Here is a 23,226-nt window from a genome sequence, read left to right as displayed (position 1 = left end):
GTTGTGACCCTATATTGTCACAGAGCAGGTCAGAGATTAAAACCCGGAACAACAGACAACAGATTGGAATTGTTACGGGGGGAGTTGGGGAACCCAGGGACAGAGAGACTGGCAGAAATGTGAATTATGGAAAGGCTTTTATTACACCAGAGAACTAAAACAATACATGAATGGAGAACTGAACTGGGAGGAAACGAAACTAAACCAAAACTACTAAAACTCTACAAGCAACTATGATTACACAAACAGAAGTCTACAAAACTGAACTATTAACAAAACAAAGCTAAGGAGGGGTACTCACAAGATGGGGGAACTGAACAGAAGGGGTAGGGAAGCAGGCTCAGGAAATCTGGGGTGAACAGAGATGAGACTGGAGCTACTGGCTGGAGACAAAACAGGGCTAGTGAGAATCCAAAAGAAGAACTGAGTCCAAGTGAGGGAAATCCAGTGGAGGGTAAAACAGAGTCCATGAAGGCATATGGGTCGATGATCTGGCAGGGAGTGAATGACAGGACAGAACTTAAATAGGTGGAGGTGAGGTGGAGAACAGGTGAATGGACTAATTACTGCAGGTGACACTCATTGCAGTAATTAGCTGATGGCAGAATGCAGGCAGGAGAAACAGGGAGAGAGAGAGAGAGATGAGGGAGAGGTGACAGACAGAGTGAACCAAAGAGAGACAGGAAAAAACAGAAACACATCAGAACCCAAGGGAGAAAGGAGGAAAAATGGGGAAGAAGGGGAAAGAAGGGCAGAAGCTGGAGCAGGATCATAACAGGAATACTGAATAATAATTTACAATAATTATTTACAATAAATTACACAAGAAGTAAATGAGTAAAGTTGAACAGATGTAACAGGTGACCATCCAGAGGAAGAGTACTGCAGGACAGAGGGTAAACTACACATGAACTGGCAGGAATACAAACAACACTAATACTACACAAACCACAGACTTGATCTTATGGAAGCAGAATATATTTATGAGGCAGGGAACTAACCAGGACTTGACATCACCAAACTAGGAAAATGAAACAGGAGCAGACTGGAAACACACACAGCATGACTAACATATTAACTCTACACCTGCCTTCATGGCAATTCCACAGAGTGGTATGAAAACTCTCTACAATTTACACAAACTAAGACCCAGAGATTATGACCACTGACAGGTGAAGTGAAAAACATCAATCATCTTGTCATAATGCAATGTTCTGCTGGGAAACCTTGAGTCCTGACATTGATGTAGATGTTTGACATGTACCACCCACCTAAACATTGCAGGTCAATCAACCCCCATCCCTCCATGACAACATCAGTCCTTGATGTCAGTTTCCACCCTCAGCAGGATAATTCACCCTGACACAGTAAAAACTGCTCAGGAGTGGCCTGGGGAACATGACAGAGCTCAGATGTTCACCCGGGTTCCACACTCCCCAGATCCAGATCTTATTGAGCATCTGTGGGATGTTCCAGGATAAGCCTGATCTAGGTAGATCCCACCCTGCAACCCACAGGATCCACAGAATCCACCAGAGGTCCTGTGTCCATGTCCCACTGGGTCAGAGGAGGTTTAGCAGCATTAAAAGGACAAACACAATATTAGTCTGGTGGTCATAATGTTATGACTGATGGATGGATATTCATGACCACCCAACAATTCCAAGGAGACCCTGGTTTCCCTTGGAGCGTGCTTTGTTTTTATTTTTATATTTATGTATATTATTCTGTGTTTTGTTTTGTTTTTAAATATTTTATATAAATCCATCTGTGTCCTATTGATATTTACCAGAGCAGAGAGAAATGAGCTGCTTGGAACAGGACTAGACCTCCAGCAGAACCAGGTTCAGTGAGGGCAGCCATCTGCCTCCACTGGTTGGGGTGAGGATGGAGGGGAGAGAGAACGAGACAACAGAGAGAAACAGACAACAAACACATCAGAAACACTGGAAACACTGGACCAAACAGTGGAATCAGTAGAATGCAGATCAGAGCCAGATATACCTGCAGAGAGAAGCCACTAAGTTACACAATAGTGGATAAAACTGCATGGAGGTCATGACAGTGATGAACATGTGCAGATATCCAGATGAATGGAACAGCTAAGGCAAAGATGGAAAACAGCTGCTAGTGTTGCTGTAGACTTGCTCTCATTCTGTCTCATGTATTACCAAACATGACACTTCCTCTTTGATCACACCAATGACACGACAGAATGGAAACTAGAACATATTTAAAAAAGAAAGAAAAAAATCTATTATCATTCAGCTAAAACTAAATGTTCTTTTTATCGACCAAAGCGCAGAAGTCAAATTAAATTGTCATTTTCAGTCTGACACAGTTGAAGTTTGTGAAACTGGTTTCCTTTAATCATGATTCTTGTGTGCCCTCTGTTTAGAAGAAACCTGGTGAAACTTAAAGTCTCTTATGACAGACTGAGAGGTGGGCGTTCCTGTCGGGTCATTTTTTCTCTGTCAGTCAACCACAAACAGGAAATTCCATCATCACACACAGAAATATAAGAAACTCTTCAACATTCGCCTGCTGATCCAGAATGACACAGAATGGCTCGAACACAATTAATTCTCATTTTTCTGCTTCAGTTTACAGGTAAATCTATAATTTCTGTTTAAAATGTTTCAGAAATGACTTGGAAATATCATAAAGATGCTTTATAGACCACTTTGATCATGTTTGTTTAACCTGTTAAAGCGAACAGATATTTGTGGAAGTAAATATTTATAATAAATGTATCATTTAGGTTTGGAAAGATTCTCAAAGTTCAAATGAATTAAGCAAGTCTGATGGTTAATTTTGTGGTTCTGTCACAAAAACTTTTACAGTGAGTGAAGCTCATTGTTGTGTATTTTTTACAAATATATCTCTAGTGAATGGAGTCAAACATGAAAATGATTCCTATCAGATCACTATGGGGTGTGTGATGGTACATTCTCTCTGTGTGACTGAAAATGTTGAAGTCCACACTCATGATTTTGTTGGCAGGTGATAAGTGGAGTGCAGCCTGTCACTTATTGGAGAATGTTTCCTTTTCTTTGCAGCAGGCATCAGTGGAAATCGTTTTCTCTATTACAGACTTGGAAATGATGTCACTCTGCCCTGTGATGATGTACCTCCATCTACAACAAGATGCTCCCTCATTAGCTGGCTTTACAACAGACGCACAGACTCTCAGACCACAACCAAGGTGAAGAAAGGAAAAGTTAATCAGAACTTACCTGGAGCAGAGAGACTGAGTCTGAGCAGAAACTGCTCTCTGATCATCAACAACATCACTGCTGAGGATGCTGGTCGTTACGTCTGTCGGATTGGGGATGTCGCTGAGTTTGACAGATTAGTGCATCTAAATATCCTGACCAGTGAGTATTTAGATTTGGATGACTCTGAGCTCCATACAACCACCTGAATCATTCTCTTATTAACTCTGTAGTTCTTTGTCAAACCAAACCCTCCCTCACACCCTGAGCTGTGAATCACACTCCACACTGAGGATTAAACATCACTCACAGGCATCGCTTTCATTATAAGTCCATGAACATCCATCCTTCATGGAACTGAATGTCTCTGTGGTTTGGGACTAGTCTTAACATGAGGGACCCTCTTGATGAATAACTGGAGATAAGAGTTAAAGTAGATATGTCTGCTTTTCAAGTAATGACTAAAGTAAATCTGGTTGGTCATTACTTGCATATTTTTGGACAAACAGAAAATAGTTTGTTTACATTTGTTTCAGACAACATTCATAATTAAACACACATATATTAAATCTGGAAAACTAGTATTTCCATATGAAAATGAATGTGTCTGAATAAATCCACTCTCTAAACAGGTGAACCACAGTGCTGGGTAGAGACACAGAGTGCTAAAACTTTCACTGCACTGAAAACTCATTTATTGCTGCATCTGACCATAAAAATTCTTAAAATTAGAGCAATATCAAAAGATGAACTGGAGTTTGTTGGGACATTGTTCTGAAAACTCTCACTATGAAGCTGATGTTCCTCATTTTACCCCTTAAAACCTGTCATCACTTGTTTTCTCTCAGTCTCTCCATCTCCACCAGATGCTGATCCAAAGACAGACGATGAGGTCACATTAAAATGCTCTCTATTGAGATTCGGTTCTTGTCCACTGAACAGCATCCGTTGGGTGGATGAGAAAGGAACTGTGCTGCTTGGTGAAGGTGATGGGTTCAAGTTTGATGGACAGACGGACTGTGTTTCTCTTCTGACAGTGAAGCATCAGAGCAGCCACAACCAACAGAAGATACACCTGCCAGTTTATTGAGAGAAACATTGTGAAGATAGATGCTCACTACACACCTGTAGGTAAGACCACATATAATCATAAAAACTTCTTACAATCAGATGATTTTTAGAGAAAGGAGGTCACATGTATTCATTTTGTAATGATTTTGTTTGTAGCTAGGAACCCTTCTGAACACAGAAGTGACCAGCAACAACACCATCATCATCGTCAGTGTTGTGGTCGGGATGCTGGTGGTGCTGGGTCGTCATCACTGCTGTTCTCATCAAATGCAGGAGGCGAGCCAAAATGACGGAGGGTCAGTAAACACAAACATGTAACGTATTTACTTAAATATGGAGTTAAACATATGGTGGCCCACAGAGGACTTAAGGAAGACTGGCTCAGTAAGACTTTCATAGTCTGTTAATGACAACTTCATTTTACTCTCTTTTTCTAATCCACCTTGCCCCATATATTCTGTCAAGAAACTTCACAGTGCATTCAATGTGCTTTAACAAAGGCCTTTATCATTGTAAATAACTGCAACTCATTCTTCTGTTCTGTTTCTTGTGAAAGTGCCAGCTTGTAATTGTTGCTATGGTTACCTCAGTATAATATTCTTGACATATAATCATTGGTTTTGGACTCCTCAGCATAAGTGTGTCATGTATAATATTTATACAAGTATGACACTGATATTTTTTATCATTTATAACCATGATGTTGATGGCTAATCCTTGACATTTTACCTTTTGTTCCAGATGCTCAAAAACCAACCCAAGCCCAAGTAAGTCCATTTTCTAATATAAAAACAACACAGAAATACCCATCGAGCTACTTTCAAAACATTTTTATTTGCTCGTATGCTCATGGAACTTCCTGTATGTCTGTAACAACTTTTGCCACTGATCTGACAAACTGACAAGAAAACAAATAGATGATCTTCCCTTTTCTCGTTTTTTTTTTTCTAAATAGAGAATGAGGAAGTATTGAAAGACGTCATGAATCAGAAACTGTTCAATAGTTCACTGGTCGTTTTATGGAAAGAATATGAGGTTATCTGGATAACATAATCCTGCTAGGGTAAAGTCACACACTAATTTAAATTTTTCCTTTTAAAAACTTTGTATTTGGCAGATTAGTTCTCTTCTGTGAAAAATGTACGTGATGAACATTCCTAACACATTAATCTTGGATTTTACAGAGGTTTAAGTAACAAAGACAGGCTGAACATTTCTGGTGTTTTTCATTAAACTCTACTAAACTATGTAAAATCCCAAATGTCACATTAGACTGATGGATCTCTGCTCATTGCTGCCACTGGTGGCCAGAGGCTGAACTGCAACAACACTGATGTTCCGTAGAATGTCAACAAGTCTTGATTGTAAAAGCAAAGTTCATTTGTACTTTGAAAAGCAATTTGCATGTAACACCAAGTTCCACAACCACTACTGAAAGGAAGTGATGTGTATTTCATATTTAAACTTCATGTGCTTTCATTCAGGATGAACCAGGAGGTAATCTGACCTACGTCACTATCAACCACGCTAATTACAATCCGAAGAAAAAGGTAAGACGTGATTTCATATTTTATTGAAGGTCCCGTCTTGAATTTGCTTTGCAGTGCTATTATGAGATGTTTGTATATATTGATATGTTATCTTTGTGTCGTATCTACTCTCAGATGTACGTTGCTTTGGGTGAAAGTGTCTGCTAAGAGAAATTGTAGAATTATCTAAGATGCAGGCACAAACAAGAGGGGCAGCATCTTTCTTTCATATAAGAATTTGATAATATACGGTCGACCCAAGAGGAGGTACAGACGTCTAGTTTTATCTCAAACTGCTTAAATTACAACATGCTAAAAGGTTATTATGGAATTTTTGCCCTATTATGCCATCAAATGAAACACTGCCTACTGCAGCTTTAGTATTTTACCAAACAATACTGTTTTGGACGTTACTGTGCTTCCAACTTTGTGTCAACTTTGTGAAGCACCTTTTTCTTTTTATACACAGAAATATCATCACACACAAAGCCAGATCCATACAGAAATGTTTTGGAATGAGCTGGATAGCATATTAGCAACTGTGATTTTGTATTGAAATGTCCATATGGGTGTGATGCTTCATGTACTTTTTGTTGTGAAAAGTGTCATAAGTCAGTTCCAAGCATTTCCCTTTCAGAATTTGAAAAAATAAAACATAATTAAAAAACAGAAAATCTCCAAACTCCCTGTACAGTTTCAGGATTTATTAATAAATGTAAATAATTTTGTCGTTAATTTTCTGAACCATGTAAAACCTCAGACTTGTGTAATGCAGGTCAAAGTGAAGGAGGAAGCAGTGACTTATTCTACAATCAAGACCACAGTGAAGATGGAGGCCAACATTGATCCCAGCAGCTTCTACAGCTCTGTCAGATGAGTTTATCACAATGAATGACTGGAAATGAGACTTCTCTTAGTGTCAGCTGTGTCTGTCTTCTGTTGGCTTTGCTTTACGCTCTGGAAAAGATAAAATCTGCAAAGTAGAACTGGCTGCGTTTATGGTTTTTATCACATTGGATTATAAATTATGTCACATTGCTAAAGACTGTAGCTCTCAGTTTTTACTATGATAGAAGCTTTTTTTGCACTTTTTTGGTAATATATTGTATATTGTAAAGGCTGGATTTAATCCTGTGCTGTTATTTGTAGGACTGTGAACTGAACTTTTTCTTCTTCTTGTGCTTTTGTGTCATATTTACTGCTGTTATGATCTGCTATAAATGTCTTCAGATGTTATTGTTATGGAATGTTTCGCTCCTCAGGGACAAAATAAGTGACTCACTTGAAAATTGTTATTAAAATTCCGACTTGAACCTGTGAATATTTCAACTTTACATTGACATTTAAATAAACATTGAATCAAATTAAAACGATTACAGTAGGTGTGTTTATAGCAGTGCTGTTTCCTGTTTTATTTCTAGCTAAGAATCCTTAGATTATTCCACTGTATGGAAATCAACTCAGACTTAATTTCTAAAGATGGTAGTCTTACCTAATTTACATTTAAATCTTCCTGATGATCCTTTGAACGGCATTCAGACATCCAACAACTGAACTGCTATATATCATTCTCTCCATAAACAAATATGCAAATGTAATACTAGAATATTCCCGTCAATATAGCTGTTATCCATGTTTAAGGCACAATCTGAGCGCTGAGTCCTTAAATTCACAAAAAATTATATTAAAAATCTGTTCGATACAGCATAAAAAGGTGACGAGAATCAAAGCATGAAGGAACAAAGGTGACTAAATGTTGATTGTAGCACATCCACGTCACTGAAGCAAATTTTAAGAGAAAAATTAACTAATGACTGGAACTCATAAATCATTTGAAGCAGACTAAAGCTTAAATCACCCGAAGGGCCTCAATGATCAAAGTCAGAAATGTTAAATAAAAAGCTACTATTTGCAGCACTTTAAATCATTTTAACACATTTTTTACACCTAAATGACAACAACAACAGAGTTTGAACAGACCCACAATAACAAGATTTCCTAAAACAGAACTATAGCAGCTGCTGATTGCAGCACAAGAACAACTGAGAAATAAACCATAGTCAAGTAAACTTCCTGTTTTTGGATGATCTGCTGGGTTGCTTGTTGAGCTGCGATGTAGAAACTGCTGTTTACACTCGACTCTGTAGCCGTCTGATCAAAATACAAACACACTGATGAATTCTTAGACAGATGTCAGTTAGACTGGAGCTGACTTTGAGTAAACATTTCATAAATGTTCAATACTTTAAGGCCAGTTCCTGCTTTTAATGTATTATGGGTACATGTGATGTAAATTTCCTCTTCCACTGGATTGTACACATTAAAAGCATGTCGACTGTGCATGTGCCAAGAAAACAAGAGGTGCTTGAAACAAATGTTTGACACGAGGAGAGAATTCACAGCTTTATAATTCATTCAGGAGGAGCTTTGATTTGTACAGGTTTTCCAAGTTCTAAATTCTCCAGAAATCCTGTGCTGTCAGTCCACCACGCTCAGCACACTGTCACTGTCCAGTTTGTAAGTAGCTGCTAAATCCTGTAAAAATCACCCTGCAGACTACAACCCTAGTACAAATACAGCATTTATTTATTTGTTTTGTTTCATTTATAGAAGCCTATGTGATTTTATTAGTATGTCTATCTGCTGTGCTGGTCTTTCCCACCCTGAAGTGTAAAATGCAGCATTATAAATTAACATGACCATCACTGCATGTCAGCAGCTATCACACTTCTTGCAGTGTGGTTTTGTAAAATGAAGACAGATTCAGTTTCATGTTCCTTCCTGTTTTGTCACAGCTCTTACATCAGATTTCCTGTAGCTGTCATCAATGCAAGTAGCTGGAAAATGTTTTATTACTGATCTACGCCCACGACTTCTGTCAGTTTAAGTTTGCTCATTTATTTAGCAGTTGCTTCAGTTTTTCCACATTTTCACACATTGTGTCATTTGGTGAAGGAGGATCAGCAAAATAAGAGTTTTCTTGTACAGTGGAACTGTTTAGTTTCTGTGCACATGATAATAACACTCTTGAAATTTTAAAGTATAAAACATAGATTTATTAACAACACTGAACAAACTTTGTACACATCGTTAACACTCATGTTCAGTTGTGAAGGTTTGAGTTGGAAAGCTTTGATGAGACAGTTCAGCTCTTTGTTCTGTTTCTTTCTGTGTTTCACTCCATCCACCCTCCAGATGTTCTCAGTCCTCCATTCTGCTCCCTTCACTTCACCTGTTCTCAGTTTCCATTCAGCTCCTCAGCATCAAAGTATTTTTCTACCAAACTGTCAAAGGGCCCTAAAGGCTGTTTTTGCATTTTAAATGAAACACCAAAACCATTAATGTCTCCCTGGTTTGTCTGCATTCAGATCCTCATCTCGACATTTTTCTGGAAGGATTTTAGAGGTAGTACCATAGTTCCCATGTCTCACAGGGAAATGCAGTTTCAAGGCTTCATAGAGAGAACAGATTATACTGGATTTTTTTTTCTATGATGAGCAGGATTTTTTTTTTAAAAGTCAAAACCTAAGTGGCAAAAATAATAAAACTAAATGTTTATGAAGCACCAGATTATGAGTAAAATTAATCAAAAAGAAACAACAGAGGATGTAACGAAAACAAGATTCTTTTAATTTAGATTAGATTAGATTAATGCATATCTAGTTGATATTCAAGTTTCTATCATGTTCAAGCAAAACATCTTATTTCTTTCCATGAATCGTCCATAGAATACTTGAGCCTTCATAGTTCAAAATGTGGTTGCAATCTAGTCACTGATAATATGTGAAGACATATGTGGCATGGTATACATTTTAAATGGCATATTTCCCTCACCATGATCCAGTTATGCTTCCTTCACCGTAGTCGTTGGCTCTCGCTCTCCACCAGGACCACTTTGTTGGGTCCCAAATAGACCAAATAAGAAGAAGCACATTTATGATAAAGAGCAAAACCACAAAATTGATAATCTGCATTATGTGTGTGTTGCATGGCGTTACATTCGCTTGACACATGATTTGGTGCAAAATGTCTTTCTTTAATCTTTAATCTTTCTAAATCTTTAATTTGCTGTATGTGTTGGAAATGTTCTGCAGTAAAACCTTGTGTAAGGGGCTCATTGTTGTGTTGTTTGGGTCACTTCTAGTCAACACAAGCTGTCACAATACTGGAGATCAGTGATGATTTTCAGTTTTTAAAAAATGGTTTAAACACAAATCAAACCACAAGGACACTGGTGGTTGGTGAAGCTCATACCACATCAGTGAACGACTGAATGAAAAGTCTCCGATGGTGGATCAGCTTGAAGATACACAACAAAATCCAGAGTCTGTTGTAAAAGAGTGAGACTGAAGCAACAGCTACATGAACCTGCTGAATACAAGAGGAAACACTCAGGGACTGTGAGCACAGCAGCAGTTCAGGGTGATGTTTAAAATCTGTTCAGTCTTTTCACTGGAATAAAGGCAGCCACCAACACAGACGTTAACAGTTTGATTTTCTTGTCTGCATTTACAGCTGGAATTCTGGGAACTCAAACACAACGTCTGTGTGTGTGAGATTCTTGTAGACACCAGAGAAAGTCTCCACCTCAAACACAACAGCACTAATAACAGGACATGATAATAAAAAGAACTTTTCTTCAAACATCAAACAAAACATCATAAATGGATCCCAGCTGACTTTGAGTAAAAGACACAGTACATCCTGGACAGTTTTCCAGTCCATCACAGGGCAAACACAGAGAGACAGACAAGCAAGCACACTTTCACCTACCACAGATTTACAATGATTAGTTAAACTCAGAGGGCAGCTGTAGGAGGATGTACCTTGTGATAACCCAACAGACTCTCTCATATGCAAACTCCATACAGAAAGGCTCCAGCTGAGCTTCCAAACCAAGACCCTCTCCCTCTCTCTCTTGTGAAATTCCAGATTTCAATCATGTCTTTTTGTGGTCATTTGTCTCTTTATGATCGGTCTTGCCTCTTTATCGTCACTTAGCCTCTTCTTTGTGTTTTGTTTCTTCTTGTTGTAATCGTTTCTCTGTGTTGTGATTTTGTTTTGACTTGTGGCCTTTTTGGTGTCATTCTGGTGATACTTTATGTCTTGGTTTGTAGCTAGTCAACAGAATTCCGCCACCCATCCACTACAAACACATACTTGATTTTAGCTCAGATGATTTGCCTCAGTTGCACCTTATTATATGCAAATTCTACAGATAAATTGTGAAGAAACAATCCCCTGAGATGAGGGTATTTCATTTTCATGGACAGATTTTAGTGGTCAGGGGTTGTTTGAATACATTAGTTTTTATGTTTGACTGGAAGTGTTTACTGTTGGGCACCAGATGAAATTACTTGATATAAAGCAGCTTTTTAATCTAGTATGATAATGATCCAAAGCCTGTTCTCAAAAATCAGGACAGCACAACCCATTTAGCAAAGAATGGCAGAAAACAAAAAAATGAAACCTCTGAACCTCTCTAATGAAAGGTGTGCTGACTTTGGTTGCACTGTGTTTATATTGCAGTTTCTACCCCTGAGCCTGTATTTTTAACATAGTTAATCTAAACTATAAGTTTAAATTTTACATAAGCCCCACTGTTTAACTTAGAAATAATATATTTACTGTAAGGTGATACAGTTTTGACATTTAAGTGATATTGCACCGAGCCAGACTTCAGTTGTATACAGTAAATACATCATTTAATATAGTACCGGCATTGTCCACTTGATGGTGTTGTTACGGTAGTCATCTTAAAGGCTTCAGACTTGAACTTTACAACTCTAAACCAGCTGTTTTAATGTCACTATCTGAGAAATTACTAATATCAAGGCCACATGATAAAACAGTTGAATGTCTGTTTAGTTGGTATCAATCCTAAATGCAACACGAAGCAAAAAAAGAACAAACAAAATATACATACACTATCAGTCCAAAGTTTGGACACACTTTCACATTCAATGCTTTCTATTTATTTGCATTATTTTCTACATTGTAGATTAATAGTGAAGATTAACACTTTATTTACAACATAATCCCATATGTATTCTTTTATACTTTTGATGTTTTCGGTATTAATCTAGAATGCACAAAATAATTCAATAAAAACCATTGAATGAGAAACCTTTGGCTGGTAGTGCATATAACACACTTTCTTAGAATGATTAATTGTATCGTCAAAATAATGGTGCTGAGTGGAACGTTAGAAGTTTTCAAAATAAATTGCACTTTATTGTTTATATTTTTACACAAGTTGCAAAGCGTCAGAGGCATCAAAGCGTAGAACTCTGGGATAATTTGTATTTACATATGAAGAATGAGGCCAGTGAACTAAAGTAACATTTACAAAACTTAACAGGATAGAAGAGATTATGATACAAGAAGTTTGGCTAAATGGCACAACTAGTCAAACAAGATCTTCCACAGATTAGAGTCCCTGAACAATAAACAAGTGACGAATTTTGACATTTAGCAGCCACTGTCAATAAACAGTTCTTACAGGGTGATGATGATGATAGTTAGATATATTCCTCATCTGCTTTAAATACCACACCATTTGGTAAAAGCAAGTGGAATGGAGCTGACTCAGTAATGTCAGTTACACAGAAAATCTCCAGTTTGCTAACATTAGCCACTGCAAGCTACTGGTTATACCAAACGGTTTGAGGTTGTAGCAGCAGAGTGCCTGAGTGTTCAAAATTAGGCCACAGTGTGTTATATTAACTTGACATTTTAACTGTAAAATTTAGACTTTTACGTTTCCTATTCAGAGTTATAGTCTCACTTTTCCAGGAAACAACATGCAAGTATGCCTCTGTGAAATTAACTTTAATCTGATGAGGTGTAGTAGCTTCATAGTTCTTCATAATGTTTTGTTAGTATAAAGTTAGCTAACATAAACCAGACACTCTTTATAAAAGCTAAGGTCTTTAGGGAAACTTTAGAAGCCTCTTTAATTTTAATCATTAGGGGAACCAAAATGGATCCATGAGGAACACCTCCAGGAAGGTTTTTATGATTGGACCTTCAAACACACAGGACTTCTTCTAACAATCTTTTTTTTTAGTACATTTAAGCCACAATACTAAATACTTAAGATCTGTAAGTGAGTAAACAAGTTCTGCTTTTTAAATTATTCCTGGATTTTTTGGCAGCTTCCACCTGACCTGAATGGAAATATCTGCAGACAACTCTGCCAGATGAGGAAAGCAGCAGTTTTCAGAATAAACTCAAGTGTAGGCGCGAGATTTAAACTGATGGATTTAAAGTGAAATCTTTAAAAGAACAACATACTATTTAGGAATCAAACACTTGAAACTTTACTCTTAAACCAAACTTTAGGTATATATTGTCTCAGTCAGCTGCTTTCATGGTTCATGTTAGTTTCAGTTTGAGTCCTTTTATTTAAGAAATTAAACCCCAATTTAAGTTTTTCCTTTTTTTTTTTTTTTTTTTTTTTTACAATAAGATATATTACAGTTTTAACTTTACAACTGCCTATCATAGAAAGCTTGCTGGTAAACGTTAGTTCAGTAACGTTCCTATTTTCCACGTTCCCTTTGCTAAAGCACCTTTTTATTGTATTTTTGAACTTCTTTTACTTATCAGTGCATTTATACCACTGCTGAACGTCACAAGTATTTAGTAACATGTTGAGCCCTTGCATATCTAGACTTTTTAACCATTCTTTATCTGATAAAACTGCAAAAATCACACTTTGTTTGATAAATGCCTGGAATTCTGGCTCCAGTGATGAAATAAACACAATCTATAAAAGATAAAAACAGATTTATAAACCAGAAGGGTACTGAAATGCTGAGGCACTGTTGGTTCCTGGGGAGGAAATGGGCTCTGAGGTCCAGAAATGCATCATGACTTTTAGAGCAAAAGTGCACTGAGATACCTGAAACCTCAAGGCGTAGCTTCTGTATCCTTCTGGAACTGTACAGATAGATTTCATGGATTCTAACTGTTGTCATGTAATTTGAACAATATAGAGAAACTAAAATCTATTGAAAACAAAAACCAGCTTCATCTTCAGCAGATTCAGGTTGCCGTAAACATGAGGTACTTTAGAGCCGACCACTGACTTGTGGAGTGAGAGTGGAAGCTCAGCAGGTCAGAGTTTGTTGATAAATGTTTGTTTTCAGTGATTAAAACAGACAACATTTAAAAGTTGTCACTACGAGACGTAGAGGTGTCAGTAGCTAAATTCTTCTCGAGTGTCTTTAAGGCTGAAAGAAAGATATGTTTTGTGATGTTTGAACCTGCCAAAATCCTCTCTCCTCTTTGGACACGTCAGCATCTTTGAATTCCAGTAACTGACGGAGACGGCAGCAGGTGAACAACGTAATCTCCAAAATGTCTTTAAAATACTGGTGTTACATCCATGTTTTCATTCAGGTTGTTGAAGCAGTTAGATCCAAACCTTCATGAACTGGATGCCAGTATAATGTCATTCCATAACAATGTATGTAACAGTTTAATTTTCTGTTTAAAACAAATAACAATAAAAAAAAACTGAAGGAGAAAGTAAATTCTTTTTTTGTTATTGTTGTTGGTCAGTCTTCTTTCTGTCACGTGATGAATGGTCCAGACGGGGAGGATTTGTGTTTATACCTTCACATCATTGAACAACTCATTACAGTGGCATCAATAAAGAGTTAGACGGTGAGTCTGAAATATAATATGCATATAAAATATAAGATCACTTGGGTTTTTATGTTTGTTTTAGTTTTCAGGCACCTCTGTGACTATGATTAAGTCAAATATATACAAACAAACTTTCAGAAAATTCAGAGCCTCCAAGTCTGAATTACATCAGTGACAACGTGAACTCTATTTTTAAGATTTAATCGCACCTTTAAGAAGTCAAATAATAACTGAAACCCTTTTATATTTCCTAATGTTGCTGTACATCAGACAGCTGAAAAAACATGTTCAAAATGACTGTAAAAAACTGATTCCTTTAACTTGCCATATTGTCTAGCTCTATTTTACTGCTTTTCTCACACTCTGATCACCTTAGTAAGAAGGTTTAAAAGCTCTTGCATATTATTTAATCAGTGTAAAGGCACCAAACATGAACCAGAAACACTCCTTAAAAAAGTAAAAAGTCTTCAGAAACTCCTCAGATCCAAACCATCAGAAGATCCACGATGGTTCCCTGAGGATCACCTTTTGAATGCTTTTCATGACAGAAACATGGGATTTCTTCAAAGAATCTTTAGAAGGAGATGTTATAGATGCATTAAGCAGAAATTTGATCTAAATAACGTTAAGAAGGAAATTATACCTAAAATATTAATGTATCTGCAAAAACATTGTCAAAGGAAAGCAGTGATTTCTAGGCCCAACTCCAAGGTACGTTCAATTAGTTTTCAGTTCATTATAAGTGTTGATGAAATTTTTGGAAACCAAATGTTCTAATTATCTGTGACTGATTTCTTAAATGGAAAATTAAACTAATGAGTTTAATGTTGTTGTAAATTTATTCAGATTCCTCGCTGACATGAGCTGTTTGGTTCATTCCAGAAGTCCATGATCTTTTTCTTTGATCACAGTCTCCAGCTGCTCTCGGGGAGTGGGGGGAACGACACACGGACGACTGCATTTACTCCTTAGATATTTAAGCACAGATATCCTGTGAGGCTGGGTGATAATATAAAACCTCTTCCAGGAGCCACATGAATAATGTGTCTTATGTAAAAACTCGGCGCTTTGCCTCCTCAGTGGCTAAGCAGCCTGAGGCGAGCCAGCCAGCCACCGAGCAGCGACGAGGACTGTTTGGTTACAGCTTGAGGAGGAGAAACAGCAGCAGAGGTGGAGGCAGAGGACTTCTTGGACGCTGTTTCCTGGTAAGGGATGGTGGCGCTGCTGTGCAAGTCGGAGCTGATGAAGCACTGGCTGCCTCTGATGTGGTCAACGCCCCGGACAGACGGGTGGCCTCGGTACGGCAGGGGGAAACATGGCTCCTCCTCAGTGATGGTGCTGATCCGTTCGTTACTCAGGTATCTGTGCAGAATGTCCTGTCCTGTTCAGGACACAAGACAGGAGCAATCTGCAGGTGTTACTCTTTAACCCCTTTCACTGTGGAGGACCTCGTACCATAACCAGGTCAACCCAACTGACACCATTTTTCAATGACTTATAGCTTCAAGTCTATTTACTCTGCAATTTGCAGTTTTGATTAGGAAGGAAATAAGTGCATTTTTATTCTTTAGGTTGTTTTTTAGATCTTACTCTGATCTGATGAAAAAGATGAAAAGACTTTTGGTATTTCAAAATTCTCCTTTGTCTTTGATCCATTGAGCTCAAGCTTAATTACTTTGGCCTTTCTACAAATGTTTAAACGTGGGGATGTTTTTTTAGGTGGGAAGTTCAGTAAACAGTGTAGGGGTTACGGGGTTAAACGAACAGTCCAGGATTCTGTTACAATGTCCTTAAATCTTAAGATACCTTTCATGGTCCCTGCTAATATTTTAAACTAGGGACAATGAACAGCTGAGATCTTTTAACAAGACTTATGGAGTTTCATTATCAGTAAAACTGAATGTGTCTGTGTAAAAATAAAAGCTCTGGTTCTGCTGCACTGATTTCTATCCCTTCTATTTAAAATTATCCCTCTTGAGTTTAACTAATGTATTATGCAAGGGCATCATGTAGTCGAGGAAACACTTGTAAAGGAGTTTATGAGCAAAACAACGCTCCAGCCCATATCTGAATTTGTACTTGTCACAAGGGCTAAATAGCAGTCCAGCTGTAGATACAAGTTATAATTTAAAGCTCAGCATTGGGTTTCAGCAGCCTCCCTGTAGTACCTGTATTTACAGATCCACCTAGCTTTATTACTGAACAACACTACTGGTCATTGAATCAATATGTTTACATTGTTTAATTAACTGTGATAAAGAGCGGTAATCATAACGATCGCAAACATATGGCAATCATAAAACTCCACCTCCAAATCATTGTTATTAAAAACTATTTCCAATAGTCTCCACCAACAAACCAGCTAGTGTCTTATTTCAGTGGATGGAAGGAAGTCTTTATCTGTAATTCTTTAAACATCTAATGAGTTCTATTACATAAATGACATGAGATAAGTTGGTTTGTTTCATGTTAAAATAGTTTAATTGCTCCTTTCAGATCTTAAAATCATGAGTTCCATTTGACTAAATGCCCAGTGGATTCCTCTAATGCATTACATTTTGTTATTTAGAAACATTGTTAGATTATTCCCAGACAAAACACAGCATGCTCTACATCATATTAAAAATCCCCAGTAATTCTTTTCTCTGCTATGAAAAAGGCCTTCTCTCGGCTCAAAATGAAAACAATGTAAACTATGATGAAGACAGCTCTGGACTTAAAACATTTCCTTCATCTTCTATATGTAGTTATGATGACAGGCATCAAATTAATGAGTATTTTTCTGAACAAAAGCAGAATCTGTGCTTTGTGGGAAAACTGAGAATTTCAAGTAAATTAGTTATTCCATAAGTAACTAAGTATAAGTAAAAATTCTGAGTTGTGATAATACAACATAATATGTTGGCAAAGGTTATTAGAAATAAAAATTCAAAGTTAGGTGAGCTTGGACAGACATCCAGATTAAAAGTTGAAGTGTGCTGGGTTAAAATATTTTTCTTCTCTTGAAGCAGCTAAAGAGAATAATTTATATAAATAAAATTATTGGAAGGAAACACTATTGAATTTTTTTTTTATGATGACTGTTTAAAAATTACTGCTCATAATTCTATTGTTGGACTTGTGTAGCATCTGTGTCCACCTCTTCCTGTGTCTTTCAGTGTTCATTAAGGTCGACTGTTATCTTGGACAAACACATTCACATCCACTCAGTTTGTTCTTCAAGGTGAAGTTTGTAAGACGCAGACTTAAACGGTTACTAAAATCAGTCCTAACGATGCAGCAGCAGCTTTCACAGTTAATGATTGATGAGGTAAAAATTCAAAGCACGCAGCCTGTCATGCTGCGGTTTGTCTCGACTGTTAATGAGGCAGACAGATGGCGATTACTGATAACAGTCAGACTATAAATGCATACAGTCAGACAGGTGCCGTTTACCTTTCCTTCCCTGAGCTCCGGACCTGGAGGACGGGTCAGACACACCCGAAAATGACTCCACTGGCATGGAGACAGGTCGAGGTTTAGCTGCAAATAGGAAGCAGGAAACAGTGAAAAACATGCATGTGGTTACATTAACCTCTTATCACTCCTCCTTATCTGCTTCACAGAGACGGGTAAAGATTGGTCTTTTTAGTCTTTTCCGACAACCACACTGCCCCCCCAATACCAACTTAGAAGAACTTTCCTAGTTATGATGCTTGACTTCAAAGAAAAAGCTGACATTTGAGAAAATACTCTTATTTGCTTTGTTGCAGAGGGTGTGATGAGACTCTAATTTCTTTAAGTTAAATGTGAAGCTGCAGCCAGTGAGCTTTGCTTAGCATAAAGACTGGAAAAGTGGAAATAGCTAGCCTAGGCCAGTCTAAAGTTTAAAAAAATCTAATTAGTGTATTTCTACACAACGTAGAATAATTTTTGAACCTTTGGGTGCCCTTGCTTGCTGACACAGGCCTTAGGAGTGGTTGGATATTTGTTTCAATCATTTTTGCTCAAAAATACATCTGTTCTGCATCACTGATTTATATAATCCATATGGAGGTTAAAAAAAAAATACTTAAACTTACAGATGCTGATTTTTGTTTGATCTAACAATCACAGGCCGGAATAGGTTAAGAACCTTTGACTCACAGCATCAGGGAAAAAAATAAAGAGAAAAAAAGAAGAAGTATTTATGTATGCCTCTGTAGAAACAGCTCTAATCTTCGTAAGTTTAAAAACTTAAAGACGATAACATCCAGTAATGTAATGCTGTAATTCGACAGTAGATATGTTAAGAATTAAGACTGGACATCAGGACTGGCCTACATCAGATACTTTTCTCTCTTTTCTTTTAGGGGCTTTTTGAGAGTTAGGACTTTGTGTTAAAAACGGTCAACACAAGAACATTTCTACTTACAGCGTGCAGAGGAGCGCTGTCTAATGCGGACTGGGATCGGCTGGCTCAGTTCAGGTGGGGGGCCCACAGATACTCTCTTGTCGTCTGCAGCACTCGAGCGTCGCCTCACGTCTGTATCCAGACATGAGTTTGGAGACTTAGGACGCATTTTCACACCTGAAGTCACATTTGTGTTCCCATCTCTGTGGGGAGGGACACATCACAAGGAGAAGGAAACTCAGTATTATGGGTAAAATAGAAATGAAATGGATTTAAAATATGTGAGCAAACTATTATATTCACAGATCCCAGTATATTAAAACCTGTGGGGGACTCACAGTGGGGAGTACGGTGCTGCGGGGGGTGGAGGGATGTATAAATCCAAGATGGCCGTCTTCCCTCTTTTCCCAGCAGCCTCTGAGGATTGTGGCTGTCGAGATCTGTAGTGACCCGGAGGTCCCTGAGACGTCTGAATGAAGAGAAAGAGAAATTAGTCAGTGAGACAAATAAAAACAAATATTTCAATAATGAGAACAAAAGAATATGAAGTCAACAATACGTTACAACATATCTGAAAGGCTGCTCTGACTCCTAATCTGTGCTTTTGTGCTCTGTACAGCTTTACTTATTTACTTCAACCCTTCTGTAACACAAAAACTTCAGCAGACAGCAGGAGAGATGATGATTCCTTTAATGAAGTTCATCACCAAACAACTCAAAGTTGTTCTAGGTCAAGAGGAGAAACAGCAGACGAGCCTCTCTATTTCCTTCCTCAACTCCAAGGCTTCTACGTTTCCATAAACACAGAAGCTTCACTCAGCTTGTTTTCTGCTTCGCCTGTGTTCCAAATTCACCTCTGAAGGAGCTTAAGATGGTGAAAGAAACATGTGATCATCCGCTAATTAAAGATTTTAATTTTAAAAAGCTGACTTTCGTCTCTGGCCTCACCCGGGATTCAAACCCCAGCCTTGATTTCCTAAAGCCTGAAAACAGAGCAAGGAGGAGGCACAGAAATCTAGTTTCCTCTCAGAACAGCTACAACAAAATACAGTTTTACAGAAATCACATTATACTTTTTCCATGTTTATTGCTGCAGTCATTGATTTTTCTTCATTATAAATGGATCTGTTTATTTCCCAATGAGCTGTTTTATTCATATGGCAGAAGATTCAGAATACAAGTTGACGTCTTCAAATTGCTCAAGTCTAAAACCTATGCAGCTCACTGTGATACAAAACAGAGAAAAGCAGCAAATCTTATCTGAGGGGCTCTAACCTAGGGTTTGTTTGACAATTTCACCTGATTAACAGGCTAAACGACTCAATGATTATAAAAATTCTTGTAGTTATGGTCTAATAATGTCATTTTTGCAGTTTTACGAACTAAAAGATGACAAATCTACAGTTGAAAATAGTTTACAGTACCTGAAATGACAAGGAACTTTGTTTTTCTGAGTTTGCGCGAGTGCAAGTAGAAGACACGTGAGTGTCTATTCATGATAACTTTTGGACTGAATAATGAATAATAGGAATGACGGTGAGGTAAAGACAGACTGACTTCAGATCTGTTTTGAAAGCTGAGTTTAGGGACTGAGCTCATCAGTCGAGCTGCCGAGGGCATTAAAGACGCCTATCTACCCTAAACACACACATCCTGGACCTCTGTCAACACAAAACCCCTGAAGGTGGTTGAGTAAATGCAGAATTGTCACATTGTGAACTAACGCGTGAGTCACCTACCAAAGACGTCTGACATCAACACAGCCTGATGTTTGGAGTGTTTCCTATCCCACTTTTTTCAGGAAAAGAGAAGAAGGGTTCCATTGTTCACCCACTCACCTCAGCGGAGCAGCAGACTGGGTGGCTGCTGTGTTTTGTGCTCGATTTGCTCACAAACACAAACAGCTTCAGTAAAAACTACAAGCTATGATGACAGACTGAAAACCCACCAAAAGCAGCTGTATTTGCCCAGAAAACGGTTACTGAACCAGCCTGCTTCAGTCTCATACAGTCATATACAGTATACATGTGCAGCTTGATAGAGCTGAAGCTGCTGCCTCAAAATCACCTCACCAGTAATTCCTACGAAAATCTGTTTATCAGGTCTTAATATTCAGCAGCAACTCCTCCCATCAAATAAGACTGATTTTTCCATTCCTTCCTCTCACTTCCCACCTGCTACCATCACAAGTAGAGTGATTAATATTCTGTGCTTCACTTAAGAATGATTAAGAAGAAAAAAAAAGAAGAAGACGCAGGTGAACACTTCACAAAGTGCCTATATAGCATTTTGCTCAAAAGCACTTCAGTGCGGCCATTGTTTAAACTTTTTGCAGACAGAGTTGTAGAGTCAAGGCAACAGCTCACCTGTACGAGTGGTGGCCTCCAGCGCAGGTTTTTCAGTGGAGCAGGTGCAAAGCCACCAGCAGTTCCAGACGGCCTCTTCTTCACCATCAACGCGACGCTTCCAGACTCCGTCCTCAGCTTCTCCACCAGGTGTTTCAGCTGCCATCCAACCTGGACCAATCACAGACCAGAGCTCTGAGCAATGCAGCCCCTACAGGGTGTTATGAACGAAAACTTTAAACCTTCTTCTGAACCCTCTGATCCCCAAGTAGCTTCAGGGTGAGTTTTTTTTTTTTTTGCTCCCATCACATTTTTAGTCCTTGTGGGCTCATTTTTCACTGCAATAAAAAGTCCTGCACCCCTATGGAAACAACACAACCATGGTTAGAAGTAGAGAGAACTCAAATATGTCATCTCCACAGTATAACAACACTATAGTGGCATAAATTACAAAGATAAAATGAAAGTCAGATTTTATTCGGAGTTTTTTATTTTACAGTAATGTATGTAATGTAAATGTGCAGCGTTTTAGAATTATCCACAAGCATCACCAACACCAGAATAAAAAGCAAAAGGTGACCCTGTATACTGCAGATGGTTTACAACTTATATTTTATTTGCATCCATACTTGTCTTCTATCTATTCTTTGTGAGCACAGCCTGTAGTTCAGCAGAGAAGTCCCTTAATTTTTGTCACATGGCTATTGGTCACAGCTGAGTCACAGCTTCATGGCTTGGCTGAAGAGATTTTTTTTATTATTTTTACAGCACCTTCTGTAAATGGTTTGTTTTCACACATTTGTAAACAAGACTAAAGCGGTTTTCATGTAACATTTTCTTAAAATGTCATGAGTTAAGTTTGGATTTAGTTAATTTTCTTGATGTAACTGTAAGTCATTGATGATTAGGTCAAGGACTATCAGAAACTTGAAATGCAATGATTCTTTTTTTTTTTTATAGTTTCTAGCTCTGAGACGTGGTGTAATTTTTTGAAATGTTTTTAAAGATAACTTGCTTTAAAAACTTGCCGGCAAGTTTTGAGGTTCAGAAGGTTGATAACTATAATTGTAGCTGTTGTGAAACAGACACTGAATTCATTATATGTCAAAAAAAAAATCTCATGCACACAAATCCGATTAAAACTCAAACAGTCAAGTATATTTCAAGCAACAGTATAACATTTTGGGAAATTGGAAGCTGCAGCCAGACGCTCCTTGCTCTGTCTGATATTCAGGGCAATGACTGCTAAGTCCTGCACATACATCCCACCACCACCCACCTCCAAAAACAGGCCACCAATGCCCTTTTTATACCTCATATTTTTTATACATTTTTTGTACAGGTGAAAAAGTAGAACAAGAGTGCTATAACATCTTAATTAGCTTTAGAAGTGGTAGTAGTAAGATTTGGTCACAGAACCATGTTAGCTGTTTATATTTTACACTAAGTAAAGCTAACAGTCTCCACATTTACCTCGTAGACGTGAAAATGATCCCAAAAAATACTGAACAACTCCTTCCTTTAAAAGGTGAACTCCTCACTCACCACTGTCTGTTTGTTGACCTGTATGACTTCATCTCCTGCATGAATCCTCTGAGTTTTATCTGCAGGAGACTGAGTGACAGACACAGAATCACAGTGTTTATTAGAGCCTCAGGAAACTGGAGCGTCAACAAACAAGACACTTCAGATTCCCATTCTGATACACACAAAATACACTAAAAACTGTGCATTACTGAATCCAGAATAAATGTCTAAAAACAGTTGTTCTTAACACAGCATTGTGCTAAAGAAACAGCACACTCACATTCTCTGTTGTTCCTGTGATGACATGAAGCCCATCGTAGGTGGATTTGATGTAAATCCCCTGGAAGATTAAACAGAATTTAGGGAGTCTGCGTTTGAGAATGTATATATGAATCTTCTATATAAATACACTTCACATGGTTCCTCTATAATTCCTTGCTGCAGTTTTGGGTTTTCCTTTAGGGATATACATCTGTTTCTGTTTTCAACTGATTATGGTTCATGGTGCAACA

General features: G+C 37.9%; 2 protein-coding genes and 1 long non-coding RNA gene across 5 annotated transcripts in view; 2 read left to right on the top strand and 1 right to left on the bottom strand.

Annotated features, from left to right (window-relative positions):
• Positions 1-2,511: 2,511 nt before the first annotated feature.
• On the top strand, positions 2,512-4,346 carry LOC129347273 (butyrophilin subfamily 3 member A1-like). Of its 2 annotated transcripts, none has more exons than XM_055016069.1 (3): positions 2,512-2,610; positions 3,060-3,377; positions 4,064-4,346. In XM_055016069.1, exons 1-3 carry the CDS (start codon positions 2,565-2,567, stop codon positions 4,303-4,305), a joined length of 606 nt encoding a protein of 201 aa, XP_054872044.1. In that variant the 5' UTR covers positions 2,512-2,564; the 3' UTR covers positions 4,306-4,346. The 2 variants fall into 2 exon arrangements, with proteins under 2 accessions (XP_054872044.1, XP_054872045.1); XM_055016070.1 differs by having other exon boundaries at positions 2,529-2,610; positions 3,063-3,377.
• A 122-nt stretch (positions 4,347-4,468) lies between these two features.
• Positions 4,469-7,185, top strand: LOC111580679 (uncharacterized). Its single transcript, XR_008603560.1, has 4 exons — positions 4,469-4,582; positions 5,028-5,053; positions 5,771-5,836; positions 6,591-7,185. It is a non-coding gene; the product is annotated as an uncharacterized LOC111580679 (long non-coding RNA).
• Positions 7,186-10,238: 3,053 nt separating this feature from the next.
• cnksr3 (cnksr family member 3) overlaps positions 10,239-23,226 on the bottom strand; it is a 46,356-nt gene continuing 33,368 nt past the window's right edge. Inside the window, exons 7-13 of one of the 2 annotated variants that reach the window (XM_055016064.1) lie at positions 22,995-23,054; positions 22,733-22,801; positions 21,209-21,358; positions 19,181-19,311; positions 18,864-19,045; positions 17,906-17,992; positions 10,239-15,851 (exon numbers count right to left, since the gene is read on the bottom strand). In XM_055016064.1, coding sequence (XP_054872039.1) covers positions 15,547-15,851; positions 17,906-17,992; positions 18,864-19,045; positions 19,181-19,311; positions 21,209-21,358; positions 22,733-22,801; positions 22,995-23,054 — 984 coding nt within the window. In that variant the 3' untranslated portion in view covers positions 10,239-15,546. Of the gene's footprint in view, positions 15,879-17,905; positions 17,993-18,863; positions 19,046-19,180; positions 19,312-21,208; positions 21,359-22,732; positions 22,802-22,994; positions 23,055-23,226 lie in introns of both variants that reach the window. The other variant, XM_055016065.1, reaches the window with a different exon arrangement.

Source organism: Amphiprion ocellaris, chromosome 12 (genome assembly GCF_022539595.1).
Source record: "Amphiprion ocellaris isolate individual 3 ecotype Okinawa chromosome 12, ASM2253959v1, whole genome shotgun sequence".
Classification (NCBI taxonomy): domain Eukaryota; kingdom Metazoa; phylum Chordata; class Actinopteri; family Pomacentridae; genus Amphiprion; species Amphiprion ocellaris.
This window is presented reverse-complemented; position numbering and strand designations above follow the sequence as displayed.